Here is a 20,495-nt window from a genome sequence, read left to right on the forward strand (position 1 = left end):
TCAATTGAACTGTTCTAAACTTTTTCCTTTTAGTTTGTAATTAAATTCATTGTAACTTAGTAATAATTGTTCTATTGTAATTTAGTAGAGGTGGTTAGGGTTGGCTATAAGGGGTGTTGAGGAGGCCATCTATTGTAAACTCAGTTTGTAAGTGAATTTATTGTAACTTTAAGGGGCCGGTTTCCGAGTTCTTGACTTTAAACAGCTGAAGTCAGAAAATTAGCTTTCCGAAACAAGGCGGAATCGTAGTTTTTTTATAATCTTTATTTTCTCATTTCTATAATTGGAAACGTTTTTCCTTGACGAAATAAAACATTCCTAAATAACTCAAAATAGCTGGAACTTTACACTGTTTTCACTTAATTTTATTTTGTGTTCAATTTTATAGTTTTTCAAAATTTAATTTAAACGTGTACTGCGACTACGCCCCGTTTCGGAAAGCAAATTTTCTGACTCCAGCTGTTTAAAGTCTAGAACTTGGCTAAATCCCGAGCTCGGAATCAGACTCTTAGTAATTTTCTATTGTTATTTACTAGAGGTGGTTAGGGTTGGCTATAAGGGGTGTTGAGGAGACCATCTATTGTAAACTTAGTTTGTAAGTGAATTTATTGTAACTTTAACTGAATTCAAAGCTCAGCTTATAAAATTATCAACTTATTATTGCCTGAATAAACTCAAAACAAGTTTAAGATAATGCGGTTGATTTTTAGTTTCAAAATTTTACTGTATTTCAAATTAAATACTTTATTAATTGTTGGTAATTAATTGAACCCATTTTTGAATTTCAAATCTTTGCAGAAGTCAGTTGGAAATTCATATAAATTTCTACCTGTAATCAAATTTGTTCCCTCCAAATGTTGTAAACTTTCTTCCTTCTAGTTTTCAATTAAATTTATTGTAACTTTTCTATTGTCTATTTCTATTTTCTATAAGTCATTTCTCTATTGTTATTTACTAGAGGTGGTTAGGGTTGGCTATAAGGGGTTAGTTTGTAAGTGTATTGTAAATATTTAATTGAAGCCAAATCTCATCTATACCATTCATTTAAAATAATTATATATTTTGAAAACTGTATTGAAAATATATCTTTACAGAAATCACATTTGGAAATTGTTATAAAAATATTCGCCTGTTATTAATTTTTTTCAATCTATCTGTTGTAAACTTTTTTGCTTTTAGTATGTAATTAAATTTCTTATAACTTTGTATTTTTTCTATATAACTTTTTGCCTGTAATCAAATTTGTTCAATCTAACTGTTGTAAACTTTTTTCCATTTAGTTTGTAATTAAATGTATTATAACTTTGTAATTTTTCTATTGTTATTTACTAGAGGTGGTTAGGGTTGGCTATAAGGGGTGTTGAGGAGGCCAACTATTGTAAACTGTAGTTTGTAATTATTGATTAATAGAAGTTAGTCATATGTTCACTGAAACATATGTTTTCAAAAAATATAAAATAACAAACACAATTTGTAATTGTTTCATTTCTAAATAAAGACACGTCTTGTTTACAATCTTTGTACATTATTTTATCAAGTTGATTTTCAATAACTCAAGAGTAAAGCTGCGTTTACATCAAAGTTGATAACAAAATGTTAATCCTTATAGATTCTATTAGATTGAACATATCTTATCATACACATGATGAACATATGTGTTTGTCAAGTTCCGTTCAATGTAATAGAATCTATAAGGATTAAGTTATTAACATTAATTTTGTCAATAACTTTGGTGTAAACCCAGCTTAAGTAAATTTTGTTTTTAATAAAAAACGCAAAAATCCATCTTAATATATTGTTTGTTTATTCAAACCACTGTTAGCATAGGTAGAACGGGAAGCCTATTTACCCATGTAAATATAATTTACATGAGTTCTGATTGGACTATTCACACACAGCACAGTCGAGCAAGTATGTATTGTCTCATTAAAACCCATGGACATTATATTTTCACTTTCACTGATATCATTGTGAGAATCCAGCTTTATATATGGTTGAATAGATTTTTTATAAATATCACTGTAACACTTCCATTCAACCAATTTAATGCCCGATGCACAATAGCCCAATATCTACTGCCGACCCATCTCTAACCCAGCAAACCCTGTCAAACTCCATGCAATTGTTATAGAAACTTCTCTCTATGGACGGGACTGGAGTTGTAATCAGTTTTGTATGCTGTAGAGAGTGGAGGTTGGTTACAGTTTGTAACAGAATACCTCGAATAATTGGCAAAATCGCTAAATGGAAAGATTTTATAGGTCTCAAGCGAACAGCTGCTTTGTTATTGTCGGGTGTGATATCAACAAGCTAGAGACTAGATAATAACGGGTATCCTGGCTACAATTCGAACAGCCAAATAGAAAGGAATATTATTGCTATTTATTTAATTATATAAAATAATGAATTTTTGAGGTTAGGCTCTATGATACTTACTGGTCGGCAACCTAAATAATCGGTCAAGCCGTGTAATTTGAAATTTAGCCAGACACCTATGGCAAATTTAGTTGTATACAAATAGCAGTCTTATCTCTGTAAATCTGTAATTAGTCCATCGTAATCTATTATGTTTTTTGTCCATTCCCCTCAGATGGCATTATTATTAATGGTTTCACTCAGATGCAGTGAAATACTTAAGTGGTCAGTTATGTTTGTTTTTATAATTGCACCATACAATGTATCTCTATTGTTCTTATCCTCCTTGAAAAAAATGTGATCAATACATGAACCATTCTCATCACCTATCCGTGTTGGTTTGTTGATAAAAGACTTGAATCCTTTCATGTGTAAGGCGCTCAAATACTCATTTGATAAATTATTATTTGATAGAATATCTATATTAATATCACCTAGTATAATTACATTGGAATTTTCTTTTATTCTTTCCAGGCATGCATCCAAACTTGCAATATAGTTATTTGTGCAACTAGTGCGCAAAGTGACAGTTTGCTGCACCGAAAGAAACGTTTACGCCCGAGCCGTAGGCGAGTCCTTGGTTATAATATATAATGAATAATAATTAGCGCGTTGTGCTTGGTTGCACCTCTGCTCACTATAGCAGCCACAGCAGTCACTGTTACCAACTTCATTTTGATTTTGCTGCACTGTTGCTCCATATAACCTACTAAGTATTTTGCGTTGCCATGTTGCAAATCTGGAGTGCAGAAAAATTTTTCCCGCACTAGAGCGGAAAAGTGATTCTTTGCGTTCTGTAATCAGTGCAGCAATGGCCACTTTTCAACGTAACTGTAGGAAAAAATTATTTATGTTACGAGCTGGTGATCGGTAAATAGAAATAATTGTGTATTTCTTATAATTCAATGAATATGAAATGCATATGGTATTTGATTCATCAATGTTCAAGTCAATGATTTCATAATCAAAATTTTTATCTATGAATAAACATATTCCGTCACATTTTGTATATTTACATTTTTTCTGTATAACATTGTAGCCTTCAAGATTATAGGTAAATTATGCATCATCTTTAATCCAAGTCTCGGACAAAGCGATCACATGGAATTTAAAATTAATATTATTTAAATAGTGTAATAACTCTTCAAAGTTCTTATTTATACTCCGAATATTTGTATGGAAAACATTTAACATGTTGTTATTGGTTAGGCCTAATTCATATCTCTGTGGTTCGAATAAGAAAAGGTCATCTATCTCAGTAGTATCATGATAGCCTATGCCCTCATCACCTTCAAAAAGGTGATGATACAGTATCAACACAATATGATACAGTATCATCTCAGCTTGATACACAACACCATAATTTGATACAAAACTTCCAATGAATTCTACAAACCATGGCATAAATCTTGATGTGCTATGCTGATAGAAGATTTTTCTCTAAGATAGAAGTCTTCAGCGGAAAATCAAAAAAGTAATTTGCACAAAAAATGAACAAAAACATTTTTTTAATCGTAAACATTTATTCATATTGGATACATCTATATAACATGTGAAATTAACAAGTGTTCAATTTATTTAATATAATAATACATTGATTCCATGCTTTTACAACAAATTATTAGAAGCATTGAGGTAAAAATCAACAACAATAACTATTATTAACAACAATATCATGAATAAAATGCATGTGTACATCTCAATAAAAAAATATATTCTTGCATATAAATTTAATTTTAATTAAGTTAATGGTGAGATGAGTTTAATTAAGGCAGTAGGTTAGACTAAGGCCCAGTTGCACAAAAGCCTGTTATATTTTTGAATAAAATATACATTTAATTTTAATTAAGGTATTGGTGAGATGAGTTTAATTAAGGCAGTTGGTTAGACTAAGGCCCAGTTGCACAAAAGCCTGTTAAATCTTAGGCTCAACTCACACTTAGGCGACTCAGGTGCAGAAGAGACTGGACTCTAGTGGAGAGCATGTGTTTCCAAATGATGACGTCGCGGAGACTAGAATCGACTGGTCTGAGTGTCACCATTTGGAAACACATGCTCTCCACTAGAGTCCAGTCTCTTCTGCACCTGAGTCGCCTAAGTGTGAGTTGAGCCTTGATTAAATTCCATGAGAACCAATCAGAGATGGTATATCTGAGAAGAAGACTTCTCTGATTGGTTCTCGTGGTATTTAATCGGGATTAAAAGTTAACAGACGTTTGTGCAAAAAACTGGGTGTATATTATGTGAATTTCACAATATTATTTTTAATAGAAATTGACTAAAAATATTATGAAGCCTACTCTAATTGGGTTGATGAGTGGAAATATCATGGAGAAAATATAGAATAAGAAGATATCCCAAGGTTGAGAACCGTTATGTTTCATATGTCTTCTCCGATTACTGTCGACTACTGTCTATAATTAGTGTGTTGTTGGGAGTGTAAGAAGGGCACAGTATGAGAGACTACAAGCGTCACATAGCTTCACCAAAAACAACTACTAGGACTATCGGCTTCAGTTAACACTCACATTTGCAACATAGACACCCTATACACTGTCTATTATTAGTGTGTTGTTGGGAGTGTAAGAGTGTAAGAAGGGCACAGTATGAGAGACTACCAGCGTCACATAGCTTCACCAAAAACAACTACTAGGACTATCGGCTTCAGTTAACACTCACATTTGCAACATAGACACCCTATACACTGTCTATTATGAGTGTGTTGTTGGGAGTGTAAGAGTGTAAGAAGGGCACAGTATGAGAGACTACCAGCGTCACATAGCTTCACCAAAAACAACTACTAGGACTATCGGCTTCAGTTAACACTCACATTTGCAACATAGACACCCTATACACTGTCTATTATTAGTGTGTTGTTGGGAGTGTAAGAGTGTGAGAAGGGCACAGTATGAGAGACTACCAGCGTCACATAGCTTCACCAAAAACAACTACTAGGACTATCGGCTTCAGTTAACACTCACATTTGCAACATAGGGGTCCTTTAACATGGCATATCACCACAAATGATACAGTATCACCACAATATGATACAGTATCATCTCAACTTGATACACAAAACCATGATTTGATACAAAACTTCCAAACTTTGAACGAATTATACAAACCATCTTCTTGAGCTATCTTTTCTCTATGGTATCAACATAAATGATACAGTATCACCACACATGATACAGTACCAACACAATATGATACAGTATCATCTCAACTTGATACACAACACCATGATTTGATACAGAACTTGTAAACTTTGAATGAATTCTTCAAACCATGGCATATCTTCTTATGCTATTTTTTCTCTATGGTATCACCACAATATGATACAGTTTCACCAAAATATGATACAGTATCATCTCAACTTGATACGCGACACCATGACTTGATACAAAACTTCTAAACTTTGAATGAATTCTACAAACCATGGCATATCTACAACAACTAATAGAACTAACGGCTTCAGTTGACACTCACATTTGCAACATAACGGTCCTTTACCATGGCATATTACCATAAATGATACAGTATCACTACAACATGATAAAGTATCATTAAAGCATGATACATATCTTCTTTAGCAATGTTTTCTCTATTTAAAAGTAATAAGGTCATGAATTGAATTCAAATACTCGACCAGAGAAGTCAGGTTTTAAAGCAAAACAATTAATATTTACTAAAATACAATGTCTAAATTCTACAAAAACCTGAATTTGGGATCACAACATCAATTATTAAAAAAAATATCAAAATTTGATTTTGATATAAAAATTAAATTGAACCAAATTGATTATTATACAACTAAAGAGCTAGATGATACCTAAAAATAATAAAATAAACGTTAGAGGTGGTTGTGAGAAGAAATATATCTCCAGTGTAAAAACTTTGATCACTATAAGGCTGGTCACACACCGATTAGTCAAGACAAGACTAGTCACGTTTAGTCACAATACTTCACATAGTTGCTTATGGAGTCATGTCTAATTGCAATGACTAATCAGTGTGTGTTGCGTAATAAGCAGCTATGTGAAGTATTGTGACTAAACATGTCTGATCATGTCTAAAAGGCTGGTCACACACCGATTAGTCAAGATAAGACTAGTCACGTTTAGTCACAATACTTAAAATAGTTGCTTATGGAGTCATGTCTAATTGCAATGACTAATCAGTGTGTGTTGTGTCATAAGCAGCTATGTGAAGTATTGTGACTAAACATGTCTGATCATGTCTAAAAGGCTGGTCACACACCGATTAGTCAAGACCAGACTAGTCACGTTTAGTCACAATACTTCACATAGTTGCTTATGGAGTCATGTCTAATTGCAATGACTAATCAGTGTGTGTTGCGTCATAAGCAGCTATGTGAAGTATTGTGACTAAACATGTCTGATCATGTCTAAAAGGCTGGTCACACACCGATTAGTCAAGACAAGACTATTCACGTTTAGTCAAAATACTTCACATAGTTGCTTATGGAGTCATGTCTAATTGCAATGACTAATCAGTGTGTGTTGTGTCATAAGCAGCTATGTGAAGTATTGTGACTAAACATGTCTGATCATGTCTAAAAGGCTGGTCACACACCGATTAGTCAAGACAAGACTAGTCACGTTTAGTCACAATACTTCACATAGTTGCTTATGGAGTCATGTCTAATTGCAATGACTAATCAGTGTGTGTTGCGTCATAAGCAGCTATGTGAAGTATTGTGACTAAACATGTCTGATCATGTCTAAAAGGCTGGTCACACACCGATTAGTCAAGACAAGACTAGTCACGTTTAGTCACAATACTTAACATAGTTGCTTATGGAGTCATGTCTAATTGCAATGACTAATCAGTGTGTGTTGTGTCATAAGCAGCTATGTGAAGTATTGTGACTAAACGTGACTAGTCTTGTCTTGACTAATCGGTGTGTGACCAGTCTAAGGCAAGGCAAGACAAGACAAGACATGATCAGACACGTTTAGTCACAATACTTAACATAGTTGCTTATGGAGTCATGTCTAATTGCACTGACTAATCAGTATGTGTTGCGTCATAAGTTTGCAAAAATTACTCAAAAATTTCCAATTTGTAGAGATTTGAGTGAAATATTTTGATGTGACAACGTCTTGTTAATTGGTTTGCCGGGTGACACTTCAAGAAACTGCGTTACGTTCCCACGTTATGCGCTCACAATGAGAGCGAGTGAGAGCGTTCGTTTCGGTTCACGGTCGTCTGGAAAGAGCACGAATAGGAGCAGTGGCGCGCAACCCGAAGGCATCTGGAGAGAGAGTGAAACGGAGCAGTCAACCTGCGCAGGCGCCAAAAGCAATCTCCTGCGACTGCGCCACTAATTCAAAATGTCAAGTCAATGGTTGTCTCTCTCGCTCTTAGGTGGGCGCGGGCTAACCATGCCCGAGAGGAAGGGACGCGTGCCTCTCACTCACTCTCATTGTGAGTTATTATTTCATCCTTCTTCCTACTATACGAATGAATATTCACATTAAAAATTATTTTACCACTCAAAGTCGTTGTCACGTAAAACTTTCGCCCGTATACCGACTTTACAGGCAACCATGCAACTTTTTTGTTTTTAATCAGTTTTTAAATATCAAAATTTTTAGGTTAGTATTTAGTTTTGAAGTGGAAATTGGACTTTTTGAAGTGAAAGTGAAATCTTAACACCTTATTCTTTTTTGAAACTTTTATCTGTAAAAATTTGGGAGAAGACAGTTTTGGGCTATGCCTGTTGTCTTCTCCCAATCATATTATATTTATTATAATTAATGATTTGTAATTGTCAATGACATGAATATAGTTATTTGTGCAACTAGTGCGCAAAGTGACAGTTTGCTGCACCGAAAGAAACGTTTACGCCCGAGCCGTAGGCGAGGGCGGAATGGTTTCTTGAGTGCAGCAGAGGAACTTTGCACACGTATTTCACATTAAGTTTTTCCTACAGTTACCATTGAATATGAAAAGTGGGTAATTATGGGTAAAATTGCCTGAAATGCATCGAATGTTTTTCTGTGTAATTTTATTATTGATAAAAACCTTAATTTATTGTCAAATTGAATAAAAATGTTGTCCTTGGTTATAATATCTAATACTAATAATTAGCGTGTTGTGCTTCGTTGCACCTCTGCTCACTATAGCAGCCACAGCAGTCACTGTTACCAACTTCATTTTGATTTTGCTGCACTGTTGCTCCATATAACCTACTAAGTATTTTGCGTTGCCATGTTGCAAATCTGGAGTGCAGAAAAATTTTTCCCGCACTAGAGCGGAAAAGTGATTCTTTGCGTTCTGTAATCAGTGCAGCAATGGCCACTTTTCAACGTAACTGTAGGAAAAATAAATAAATAAGCAGCTATGTGAAGTATTGTGACTAAACGTGTCTGATCATGTCTTGTCTTGACTAATCGGTATGTGACCAGCCTTTGTAATTAACGTGGGTAACAGAGGGGATGATTATTATGTATATAGTGAAGGGCCAAGTTATAATAGCAGTGGAGGAAGATAGGAGAACAGTGTTGTCGATTCTCTGCCCTTGTCAATGCCATAGAGGATAGCAGATACCGATATATATCTGATGTGATATCAACTGTTCCAGCTTGTTGAAAATAATGTCTTGATATAGGGGCACCGAGCTTTGCTCGTTATTTTTATTTATTGATAAACAGAACACAATTCTCTAAAATGATCGTGTTTATATTTCACAGCTGGCTATACGTCATCTTATGAATTTCGGGGATGCAATATTTTGATTTTTCACCTACTCACTCGCTCACTCACTTTTTACCATCCACAGCTGTTTCAGCCAAGGATGAATTATCCTTTTAATGTCGTTCAGCGAGTTTTCCCAAGGATGAGACCTAGTGCAATCGAATTTTTATATCATGAACCTACTATGTTCCAAATTTCATGAAAATCGTTAGAGCCGTTTTCGAGATCCGTTGAATATAAATAACCAGATATAAGAATACAGAAATAGTTCGCTTAATATAATAGGATACTCTATTCATCATGAAGGTATATTTTCTAATGACCTAATAATATTTTACATAATAAAGATTGAATATTCAGTACATATTTATAATATTATCTACATTGTTAAATCACGATTTGGCAACGTTATGGAGGTAGGAAAGGATGGCGCTATCTGCTTTGTAGAATGATAGACAAGGATAGCAACACCAATGTTAATCAAATACTGTCATTATAATGTGGACCTCATTAGATACAAGGATCACCACAAAATGATACAGTATCATCTGAGTGTGATACATGACACAATAATTTGATACAAAACTTCCAAACTTTGGCAACAGTGCAGAGGTGGAATAGGAAAGCGCTATCTGTTTTATGGAATGATAGACAAGGATAGCAACATCAATGTTGATCAAATACTGCCGTTATAACGTGGACCTGACGTTGAAGAAAATGGCATGAGACAACAATTTTTCATAGGAATTCTGGTAATTTTCCAAAAATGTTCAATTAATAGTTATTTGTGCAACTAGTGCGCAAAGTGTCAGTTTGCTGCACCGAAAGAAACGTTTACGCCCGAGCCGTAGGCGAGGGTGGAATGGTTTCTTGAGTGCAGCAGAGGAACTTTGCGCACGTATTTCACATTAAGTTTTTCCTACAGTTACCATTGAATATGAAAAGTGGGTAATTATGGGTAAAATTGCCTGAAATCCATCAAATGTTTTTCTGTGTAATTTTATTATTGATAAAAACCTCAATCCTAAAATCCTAAAGTCCTCGTTGTCGTTGGTTATAATATATAATGAATAATAATTAGCGCGTTGTGCTTGGTTGCACCTCTGCTCACTATAGCAGCCACAGCAGTCACTGTTACCAACTTCATTTTGATTTTGCTGCACTGTTGCTCCATATAACCTACTAAGTATTTTGCGTTGCCATGTTGCAAATCTGGAGTGCAGAAAAATTTTTCCCGCACTAGAGCGGAAAAGTGATTCTTTGCGTTCTGTAATCAGTGCAGCAATGGCCACTTTTCAACGTAACTGTAGGAAAAATTGTTTTTCAGATTTTTGAATGTTTCACAAGTTGAAAATTCCTTCATTCTTTGAACACAAGTAGTGTAACAAAATTCTGTAGAATTCAATACATGAATTTATGAATTTATGAATTTATATTAGAGAATTTAAAATATTTATTATTATTATTATGGCACAAATTGTAACAGTAAGTTATACATCTACAGTGAGGTCCACGTTATAATGGCAGTGTTTGCTTAGCAATGGTATTGCTATCCTTGTCTATCATTCAACAAAGCAGATAGCGCTATCTCTTTCTCGCTTTGCTCTGTTGCCAGATCAGCCTTTAACATAATGAATTTAAAATTCATTATGAAATTATTGAAAAATATAATTTTTTGCATAATAAAATACTAGTAGACCTCACGCAGTATTCTCATTTACAAGTACCTGATTGAAACTATAGACCTTATGGAAATACAGCAATAGACTGGCTTCTCCACACATCTGTGTAATCACTTGTCAGCTGATTTATGATGAATAATTCTATAGTCTGATTTTTACTCTTAATATTGGCGTATGAAGGATCCTTTTATATTATCTTTGAAATGAAAAATTTCCAAAAACCTTGTATATACGTCGACGCGCAATTAAAAAAGGAACATACCTGTCAAGTTTCATGAAAATCGATTACCGCATTTCGCCGTAAATGCGCAACATATAAACATTTAAACATTGAGAGAAATGCCAAACCGTCGACTTGAATCTTAGACCTCACTTCGTTCGGTCAATTATTTTGAACAAGAATGAACAGTTAATATTACATCAATAAACCTGTATCAGCTACCGTCTATAGAAGGTATTGGCAAGGCAGAGAATCGTCAACACTGTTCAACTATCTTTCTCCACTGCCATTATAACGTGGACCTCATAACAGTAAGATAATTTAGCAACTTGAAGATGAGTAACTAAAACCATACTGAAAATATTAGCATTAGAGGTATCTTATGCTATATTTTCTCTAAGGTACCACCACAAAATGATACAGTATCAACACTCAACTTGATACACAACACCATGATTTGATACAAAACTTCTAATTTTGAATGAATTCTACAAACCATGGTATATCTTCTTCTTTCCTCTGTGGTATCACCACACATGATACAGTATCAACACAATATGATACAGTATCATCTCAACTTGATACACAACACCATGATTTGATACAAAACTTCTAATTTTGAATGAATTCTACAAACCATGGTATATCTTCTTCTTTCCTCTGTGGTATCACCACACATGATACAGTATCAACACAATATGATACAGTATCATCTCAACTTGATACACAACACCATAATCTGATACAAAACTTCTAATTTTGAATGAATTCTACAAACCATGGTATATCTTCTTCTTTCCTCTGTGGTATCACCACACATGATAAAGTATCAACACAATATGATACAGTATCATCTCAACTTGATACACAACACCATAATCTGATACAAAACTTCCACACTTTGAATGAATTCTACAAACCATGGTATATCTTCTTCTTTCCTCTGTGGTATCACCACACATGATACAGTATCAACACAATATGATACAGTATCATCTCAACTTGATACACAACACCATAATCTGATACAAAACTTCCACACTTTGAATGAATTCTACAAACCATGGTATATCTTCTTCTATGCTATCTTTTCTTCATGCTAAACATTACACATCATGTTAACAGTTATTACAACAAAAATAAACTAAAATTTATTGACAAAGATCAAAAGTAAAAACTATAAAAGAAAGTTTGACTGAAGATTCTAATTAATAGCATTATTAATAATACATTTTGATAATAAATATGATTATCTTCTTCTTCTTCTTTTTCTTCATTTCATTAATATTCTGTTAAAGCGATCCGATTTGACTGAACACAAAAATTCAATATCATTTAAATGTGATGTTAAAACGCAAAATAAGAATGATATTAAAAGCTTTCAGAAAGTAGTATTATATTACTATAGAGAGGTCCACGTTATAATGATAGTGGAGAAAGATAGTTGAACAGTGTTGACGATTCTCTGCCTTGTCACTTTTTTCTGTAGAGGATAACTCTGATACCGGTTTGTCTGATGTAGTATCAACTGCCTATTCTTGTTTTAAACTATCAATTATATTTTAATTAATCAAGAAAAAATATTTAATGAATACACTTCCATACCTGAAATTGAATATTTTGTTAATTAATTATATTTCTACACTGTTGAAAAACGATCTGGAAGGTTGTTAAGGATAACGCTATCTGCTTTGTCGAATGATAGACAAGGATAGCAACACCAATGTTTATCAAATACTGCCATTATAACGTGGATCCCACTATAGGAAGATGATACAAAGATCACGACACATGATACAGTATCAACAAAATATGATACAGTATCATCTGAGCTTGATACACAAGACTATAATTTGATACAAAACTTCCAAACTTTTGGAACAGTGCAGAGGTAGGGAAGGATAGCGTCATCTGCTTTGTCGAATGATAAACAAGGATAGCAACACCAATGTTTATCAAATACTGCCATTATAACGTGGACATCACTAGACAGCTATAATGAGGTCCAGATTATAATGGCAGTGTTTGATTAGCAATGGTATTGCTATCCTTGTCTATCATTCAACAAAGCGGATAGCGTTATCTCTTTCTCGCTTTGGTCTGTTACAGATCGTCTAACTATCTCAATTATAAAAATTCATTATGAAATTATTGAAAAATATAATATCTTGCTTAATAAAATAAAATTGATATTTTAAACGAGAATGAACAGTCAATATTACATCAATAAACCTGTATCAGCTACAGTCTATAAAAGGCATTGATAAGACAGAGGATCGGCAACGTTTTTCTCCTATCTTTCTCCACTGCCATTATAACGTGGACCTCACTATACAGCTGATAAGTATGAATCAACCTTATAAATCGTTGGGAGCTTAAAACCATTGATCATATCAAAGAATGTGAATAAAGCTTAAATTAAAAGTTTAGCTGAGCTAAAATTTTGAATCAAAAGAATTCATGATTAACCACATCGATAAAACACATAAAAAAATACTCTTTTCCTACAGTTACGTTGAAAAGTGGCCATTGCTGCACTGATTACAGAACGCAAAGAATCACTTTTCCGCTCTAGTGCGGGAAAAATTTTTCTGCACTCCAGATTTGCAACATGGCAACGCAAAATACTTAGTAGGTTATATGGAGCAACAGTGCAGCAAAATCAAAAATGAAGTTGGTAACAGTGACTGCTGTGGCTGCTATAGTGAGCAGAGGTGCAACCAAGCACAACGCGCTAATTATTATTCATTATATATTATAACCAACGACAACGAGGACTTTAGGATTTTAGGATTAAGGTTTTTATCAATAATAAAATTACACAGAAAAACATTTGATGCATTTCAGGCAATTTTACCCATAATTACTTACTTTTCATATTCAATGGTAACTGTAGGAAAAACTTAATGTGAAATACGTGCGCAAAGTTCCTCTGCTGTACTCAAGAAACCATTCCGCCCTCGCCTATGGCTCGGGCGTAAACGTTTCTTTCGGTGCAGCAAACTGTCACTTTGCGCACTAGTTGCACAAATAACTATTGAGATGATATTAAAGATGTTAATAACAACAATATTGAACACAAAAATAATGTAAAATAAATGTAACATTAAACATACTAATAGCTATCTATGTATATTATTTAATGTTTTATAGAGAATATGACTTATTTGTTCATCAAAGACTTTGATCAACAAGCATGATACAGTATCAACACAATATGATACAGTATCATCTCGACTTGATACACAACACCATAATTTCATACAAAACCTCCAAACTTTGAATGAATCCTACAAACCATGGCATGTCTTCTTATGCTATCATTTCTCTATGGTATCACCTCAATATGATACAGTATCACCACAATATGAAACAGTATCATCTCAACTTGATACACAACACCATAATTTGATACAAAACCTCCAAACTCTGAACCAAGTCATATCTTCTTATGCCATAGTTTCTCCATGATAGAAGCACCTGAAGGTAATATTATATTGTGAACATTGTTTAATTAATAAGAGTGTTAAAACAACTTCTTAAATTGTGTAATAATATAGTGATTAATTAATTATTTAATTATAAGCTTCTCACATTTCACCAAACAATGTAAACTAAAATTATTGTAAACAACAAGGTTTAATGATTCCCTTAACATCTGGCATAAGTTTAATTACTAAGTGACACAATTATACTGTTGTACATAGTTTCTATAAATTTGAAAGCTTGCCTGTTTTATATATTAACAAACTTGAAACATTTGACTATTCTTCTTATTGCAAATTTTATTTTAAGAAAAAATATTCTATGCAATAGGAGCTTAATAAGAAATAAAGCTTTTCAACAAATTCCCTCCTCAACCACTTTTCCAACAAATTCTACTTGCCTTGATTTCAGTATCAACACGAATTGATACAGTATCAACACAGAATGATACACAACACCGTAATTTGATACAAAACTTCCAAACTTCAAATGAAATCTACAAATCATGGTGTATATTCTTATGCGATCTTTCCTCTATATCACTCCTCAACCACTTTTCCAACAAATTCTACTTGCCTTGATTTCATTCAACTCCAAGTACAACACAATATGATACAGTATCACAGCACATGATACAGTATCCCCAAAATATGATACAGTAACATGTCAACTTGATACATAACACCATAATTTGACACAAAACTTCCAAACTTTGAATGAATTCTACAAATCATGGCATATATTCTTATGATATCTTTCCTCTCTATAAATGATACAGTATCCCCAAAATATGATACAGTATCATGTCAACTTGATACATAACAACATAATTTGACACAAAACTTCCAAACTTTGAATGAATTCTACAAATCATGGCATATATTCTTATATCTTTCCTCTCTATCAACATAAATGATACAGTATCACCACAAAATGATACAGTATCATGTCAACTTGATACATAACACCATAATTTGACACAAAACTTCCAAACTTTGAATGAATTCTACAAATCATGGCATATATTCTTATGATATCTTTCCTCTCTATCAACATAAATGATACAGTATCACCACAAAATGATACAGTATCATCTCAACTTGATACAGTATCCAATGTTGGGCACCAATTGTTATGCACAAGATCAATTCCCAATCATCAGTGAACATACTGTATGCTAGAAATAAAAAATAAAAATCTAAGTACCGTTTAAATTGTTAACTCACAACATGTTTAAGCCATGATGCCATTATCAAGTAATTTTATTATACTTGATTGGCATCAATCTGTACTTTTAATTTTTTTAAGCAAGATTAAAAAGTATACCTTAATAAAATATACCTAATAAAGTCTTACTCTTATTTTTAAAAGTACAATTTTAAAAGTATTAGGCTCAACTCACACTTAGGCGACTCAGGTCGAGAAGAGACTTGACTCTAGTCCAGAGCATGTGTTTTCAAATGTTGACAGTCACAGAGACTAGAATAGACTGGTCTGAGTGTCACCATTTGGAAACACATGCTCTCGACTAGTCTCTTCTCGACTGAGTAGTGTAAGTGTGAGTTGAGCCTGAAAGTCTTACATTTTCAAAGAAAGATTTTCATTTTTTATTTCTTTTCAAGAGTAGTCCTAATGAAAAAAAGACAATACCATAGCTATACATACCAATCATACATGTTAGAGACAACCCAGCATAAAAATGCTGCAAACCCTGGACTATACAGTTGAGGAGGGAGTAGGTCCCACTTCAGATGCCAGTCCCACTTCGGATGCCATTTGTTGTTTTTGCTGTTGGAAGCACTTTGAACAGTAGCCACCTGTCTGTGGGTTGCCAAAGAAGCCACATCCCGGTGTCTCACACAGCTGACTGGTGTCGTAGAACGTTGACTTGCACAGGTACACCGTGGTGTCATGGTTGACTGGTGCTTTGACTGGTTGCAGCTGACTCACTCTGTCGTGTGACTCGCTGTCTGCATCAGTGTAGAACTGTGAGTTACCAGCGCCATATCGCACTGTTGATGAAGCAGCACCTTCCAATAGTTTCTGAAAAAAAAAGAATTTATTCACTACTTTCCATAGTAGGTAACAACCAGTAAAAATTCAAGTTCTTTGCAGACAGGCTTTGCCCATGTGAGGAACCTTCTTCAAGTTTTGTATATGAATATTGTATATTGCTTGCACTTTCTAAGAAGAAGATTAAATATAATTTCAATTCCTTGAAACAATCAGACTGTTTTTACATCACCAGCACCACATTCAAATAGTTTCTTTGATAAAATTGCATCTATCCACAATTTTTCATGGTGACAACAAGTATAAATCCAAGTAAATTGCACTGTTGATACAATAAGGAGAATAAGGAGAAGGAGAAGAAGAAGAAGAAGAAGAAGAAGAAGAAGAAGAAGAAGAGAAGAAGAAGAAGAAGAAGAAGAAGAAGAAGAAGAAAAAGACTGGAGAAGAAGAAGAAGACTGGTGAAGAAGAAGAAGAAGAAGAAGAAGAAGAAGAAGAAGAAGAAGAAGAAAAAGGAGATAGGAGAAGACAGAAGAAGATATGCAAAAGTTGAAGTGATACATTCATAAACAGTTTGACTTCTACTTCATTCTTTTCTATTGATAAACTGATGGAATCAATATATTAAAGAAATATATTATATCAATATTCAATAAATTAAAAAAACCAATATATCAAAGAAAAATATATGAATAGTCAATATTTATAATTATATTGATAGTAGAAAGAATTTATATAATTGATACATTGATAGAATATTTCGATAGTTGATTCTAATTTCAATGGACCAATAATGAGGTCCACGTTATAATGGCAGTGGAGGAAGATAGGAGAACAACGTTGCCGATCCTGTCTTATCAATGCCTTCTATAGACTGTAGCTGATACAGGTTTATTGATGTAATATTAACTGTTCATTCTCATTTAAAATAATCAATTATATTTTATTAGACAATAAATTATTTTTTTCAGTAAACTCATAATGAATTTTCATAATAAAGATGAAATATTTTGTTAATTAATCATCAATTCTACATTGTTAAAAGACAATCAGGCAACAGTGCAAAGCGAGGGAGAGATAGCACTATCTGCTTTGTTGAATGATAGACAAGGATAGCAATACCATTGCTAATCAAACACTACCATTATAACGTGGACCTCACTATAGATCATCACAAAATGATACAGTATCACCATGAACTAGTGTTTCTGTGAACAGTAGACCTCACGCTGTATTCTCATCCATAAGTACCTGATTGAAACTATAGAACTTATAGAAATACAGCAATAGACTGGCTTCTCCACACATCTGTGTAATCACTTGTCAGCTGATCTATGATGAATAATTCTATAGTCTGATTTTTACTCTAATATTGGCGTATGAAGGAGGGTCCTTTTTCCTTTCATATTATCTTTGAAATGCAAAATTTCCAAAAACCTTGTATATACGTCGACGCGCAATTAAAAAAGGAACATACCTGTCAAATTTCATTAAAATCTATTACCGCGTTTCACTGTAAAAGCGCAACATATAAACATTTGAACATTAAGAGAAATGCCAAACCATCGACTTCGCTCGGTCAATGATACAATATCAACACAAAATGATACAGTATCAATACTGATGATACAGTATCCTCTCAACTTGATACACAACACCATAGTTTGGACCTCACTATAATTTCAATTGACCAACCTTATCCTGTTCCTGGTGGTAGCGTATCCTGGCTGTATTGAGGTAGTTGTTGAGCATCCTGTCTAGATAGTCGAGTCGTTTCTCCAGATGTATGGCGGCACACATCAGACCTTGTCCGCCATTTTGTCGTTGCGAATTTGCGCGCGACAATTTGAATTTCAACCGCTGACCAACCGATTTGCCAATACTGCCCAACAGACCTCCACCTCCACTATTTGTTTCCTGCATTAAAAACAGACGGCTTTCAAAATTTAAACAAAAAACAAAGATTTGTGTTTTTAAATTTGTTATTTTATATTAAAAACCTATCAAAAAGGTACTATGGTGTTATTTTACAAATAAGAAATTGAATAGCACTTAAAACCGGTTTCTGAGCTTCGGATTTGGCTAAGTTCTAGACTTTAAACAGCTGGAGTCAGAAAATTGGCTTTCCGAAACGGGGCGTAGACACAGTCCACGTTTGAATAAAATTTCGAAAAGCTGAAAAATCTGGTGTGGCGCACTCACACAACTTTCCTTGCCATTATGAAAATTGATCACCTGACGCTAGTGTGCACGCGCATCACAAGTCTACTATTCTAAGATCTAAGTTGCCAACAGTTTGCAATTGAATAATCACAATTTCAATTTTAGGTGGAAATGTTACTGAAAATTAATTGTAGAGATTTTCATGCTCAATCTTTTCCACTTGAAATGTTTTGTTTAAATTTTATCTAAAGCCTGATAATTGGGGATCTAACATCAAACTTTGCATAGATGGGGCGGAGCTCCTGAAATGTTTACAGATATGGGACTTGTAGCAGTTGATAGAGCTTATCAATGACTATTTTAGGTATAAATTTGATCAAAATCGTTGGAGCCGTTTTCGAGAAAATCGCGAAAACCCCTGTTTTTGACAACATTCTCACCATTTTAGCCGCCATCTTGAATTGCATTTGATCGAAATTGTTCGTGTCGGATCCTTATAGGACAAGGACCTTAGGTTCCAAATTTCAAGTCATTCCGTTAATTGGGAGATGAGATATCATGTACACAGACACACATACACTCATACACACACACACACACACACACACACACACACACACACACACCACACACACACACACACACACACACACACACACACGCAGACCAATACCCAAAAACCACTTTTCTGGACTCAGGGTACCTTGAAACGTATAGAAATTTAGAAATTGGGGTACCTTAATTTTTTTCGGAAATCAATACTTTCCTTATCTATGGTAATAGGGCAAGGAGAGTAAAAATTGAACACAAAATAAAACAAATAGTGTAAAGTTTCAGCTATTTTAAATAATTATTATATAGGAAAGTTTAATTAGTCAATGAAAAACGTTTCCAATTATGGAAATGAGAAAATAAAAACTGCGACTACTGTTATAAAAGCTGCGACTACGCCCACTACCTCCGTAAACAAAGCCATAGTGCACTCTTGGTGACGTCAGCATAGGTAGGGCTCCTACACCAATAAAAACACTAGCTGATATAGATCAGCTGAAAACAACGAATTTTCATTGGTGTAGAAGCCCTACCTGTGCTGACGACACACGAATGCCCTACGGCTTTGTTTACAGAGGTAGTGCTACGCCCCGTTTTGGAAAGATAATTATTTTTCCTACAGTTACGTTGAAAAGTGGCCATTGCTGCACTGATTACAGAACGCAAAGAATCACTTTTCCGCTCTAGTGCGGGAAAAATTTTTCTGCACTCTAGATTTGCAACATGGCAACGCAAAATACTTAGTAGGTTATATGGAGCAACAGTGCAGCAAAATCAAAATGAAGTTGGTAACAGTGACTGCTGTGGCTGCTATAGTGAGCAGAGGTGCAACCAAGCACAACGCGCTAATTATTATTCATTATATATTATAACCAACGACAACGAGGACTTTAGGATTTTAGGATTAAGGTTTTTATCAATAATAAAATTACACAGAAAAACATTTGATGCATTTCAGGCAATTTTACCCATAATTACCCACTTTTCATATTCAATGGTAACTGTAGGAAAAACTTAATGTGAAATACGTGTGCAAAGTTCCTCTGCTGCACTCAAGAAACCATTCCGCCCTCGCCTACGGCTCGGGCGTAAACGTTTCTTTCGGTGCAGCAAACTGTCACTTTGCGCACTAGTTGCACAAATAACTATTCTGACTCCAGCTGTTTAAAGTCTAGAACTTAGCTAAAACACGAGCTCAGATACCTGCCCTAAAAATATACGTTTTCAGAAAAAACAAAGATTA

At 34.1% G+C, this 20,495-nt stretch overlaps 1 protein-coding gene across 3 annotated transcripts in view; it reads right to left on the bottom strand.

Moving 5' to 3' along the window:
* Nucleotides 1-16,153: 16,153 nt before the first annotated feature.
* The window catches only part of LOC111049938 (OTU domain-containing protein 7B), a 43,727-nt gene continuing 39,385 nt past the window's right edge, over nucleotides 16,154-20,495 (bottom strand). For all 3 annotated transcript variants that reach the window (XM_039435934.1, XM_039435933.1, XM_039435935.1), the window contains exons 9-10: nucleotides 18,233-18,454; nucleotides 16,154-16,569 (exon numbers count right to left, since the gene is read on the bottom strand). In XM_039435934.1, the coding sequence (XP_039291868.1) occupies nucleotides 16,243-16,569; nucleotides 18,233-18,454 (549 nt within the window). In that variant the 3' untranslated portion in view covers nucleotides 16,154-16,242. The remainder of the gene's footprint in view (nucleotides 16,570-18,232; nucleotides 18,455-20,495) is intronic.

The sequence above is a fragment of the Nilaparvata lugens genome, chromosome 9 (genome assembly GCF_014356525.2).
Source record: "Nilaparvata lugens isolate BPH chromosome 9, ASM1435652v1, whole genome shotgun sequence".
NCBI classification, from domain to species: domain Eukaryota; kingdom Metazoa; phylum Arthropoda; class Insecta; order Hemiptera; family Delphacidae; genus Nilaparvata; species Nilaparvata lugens.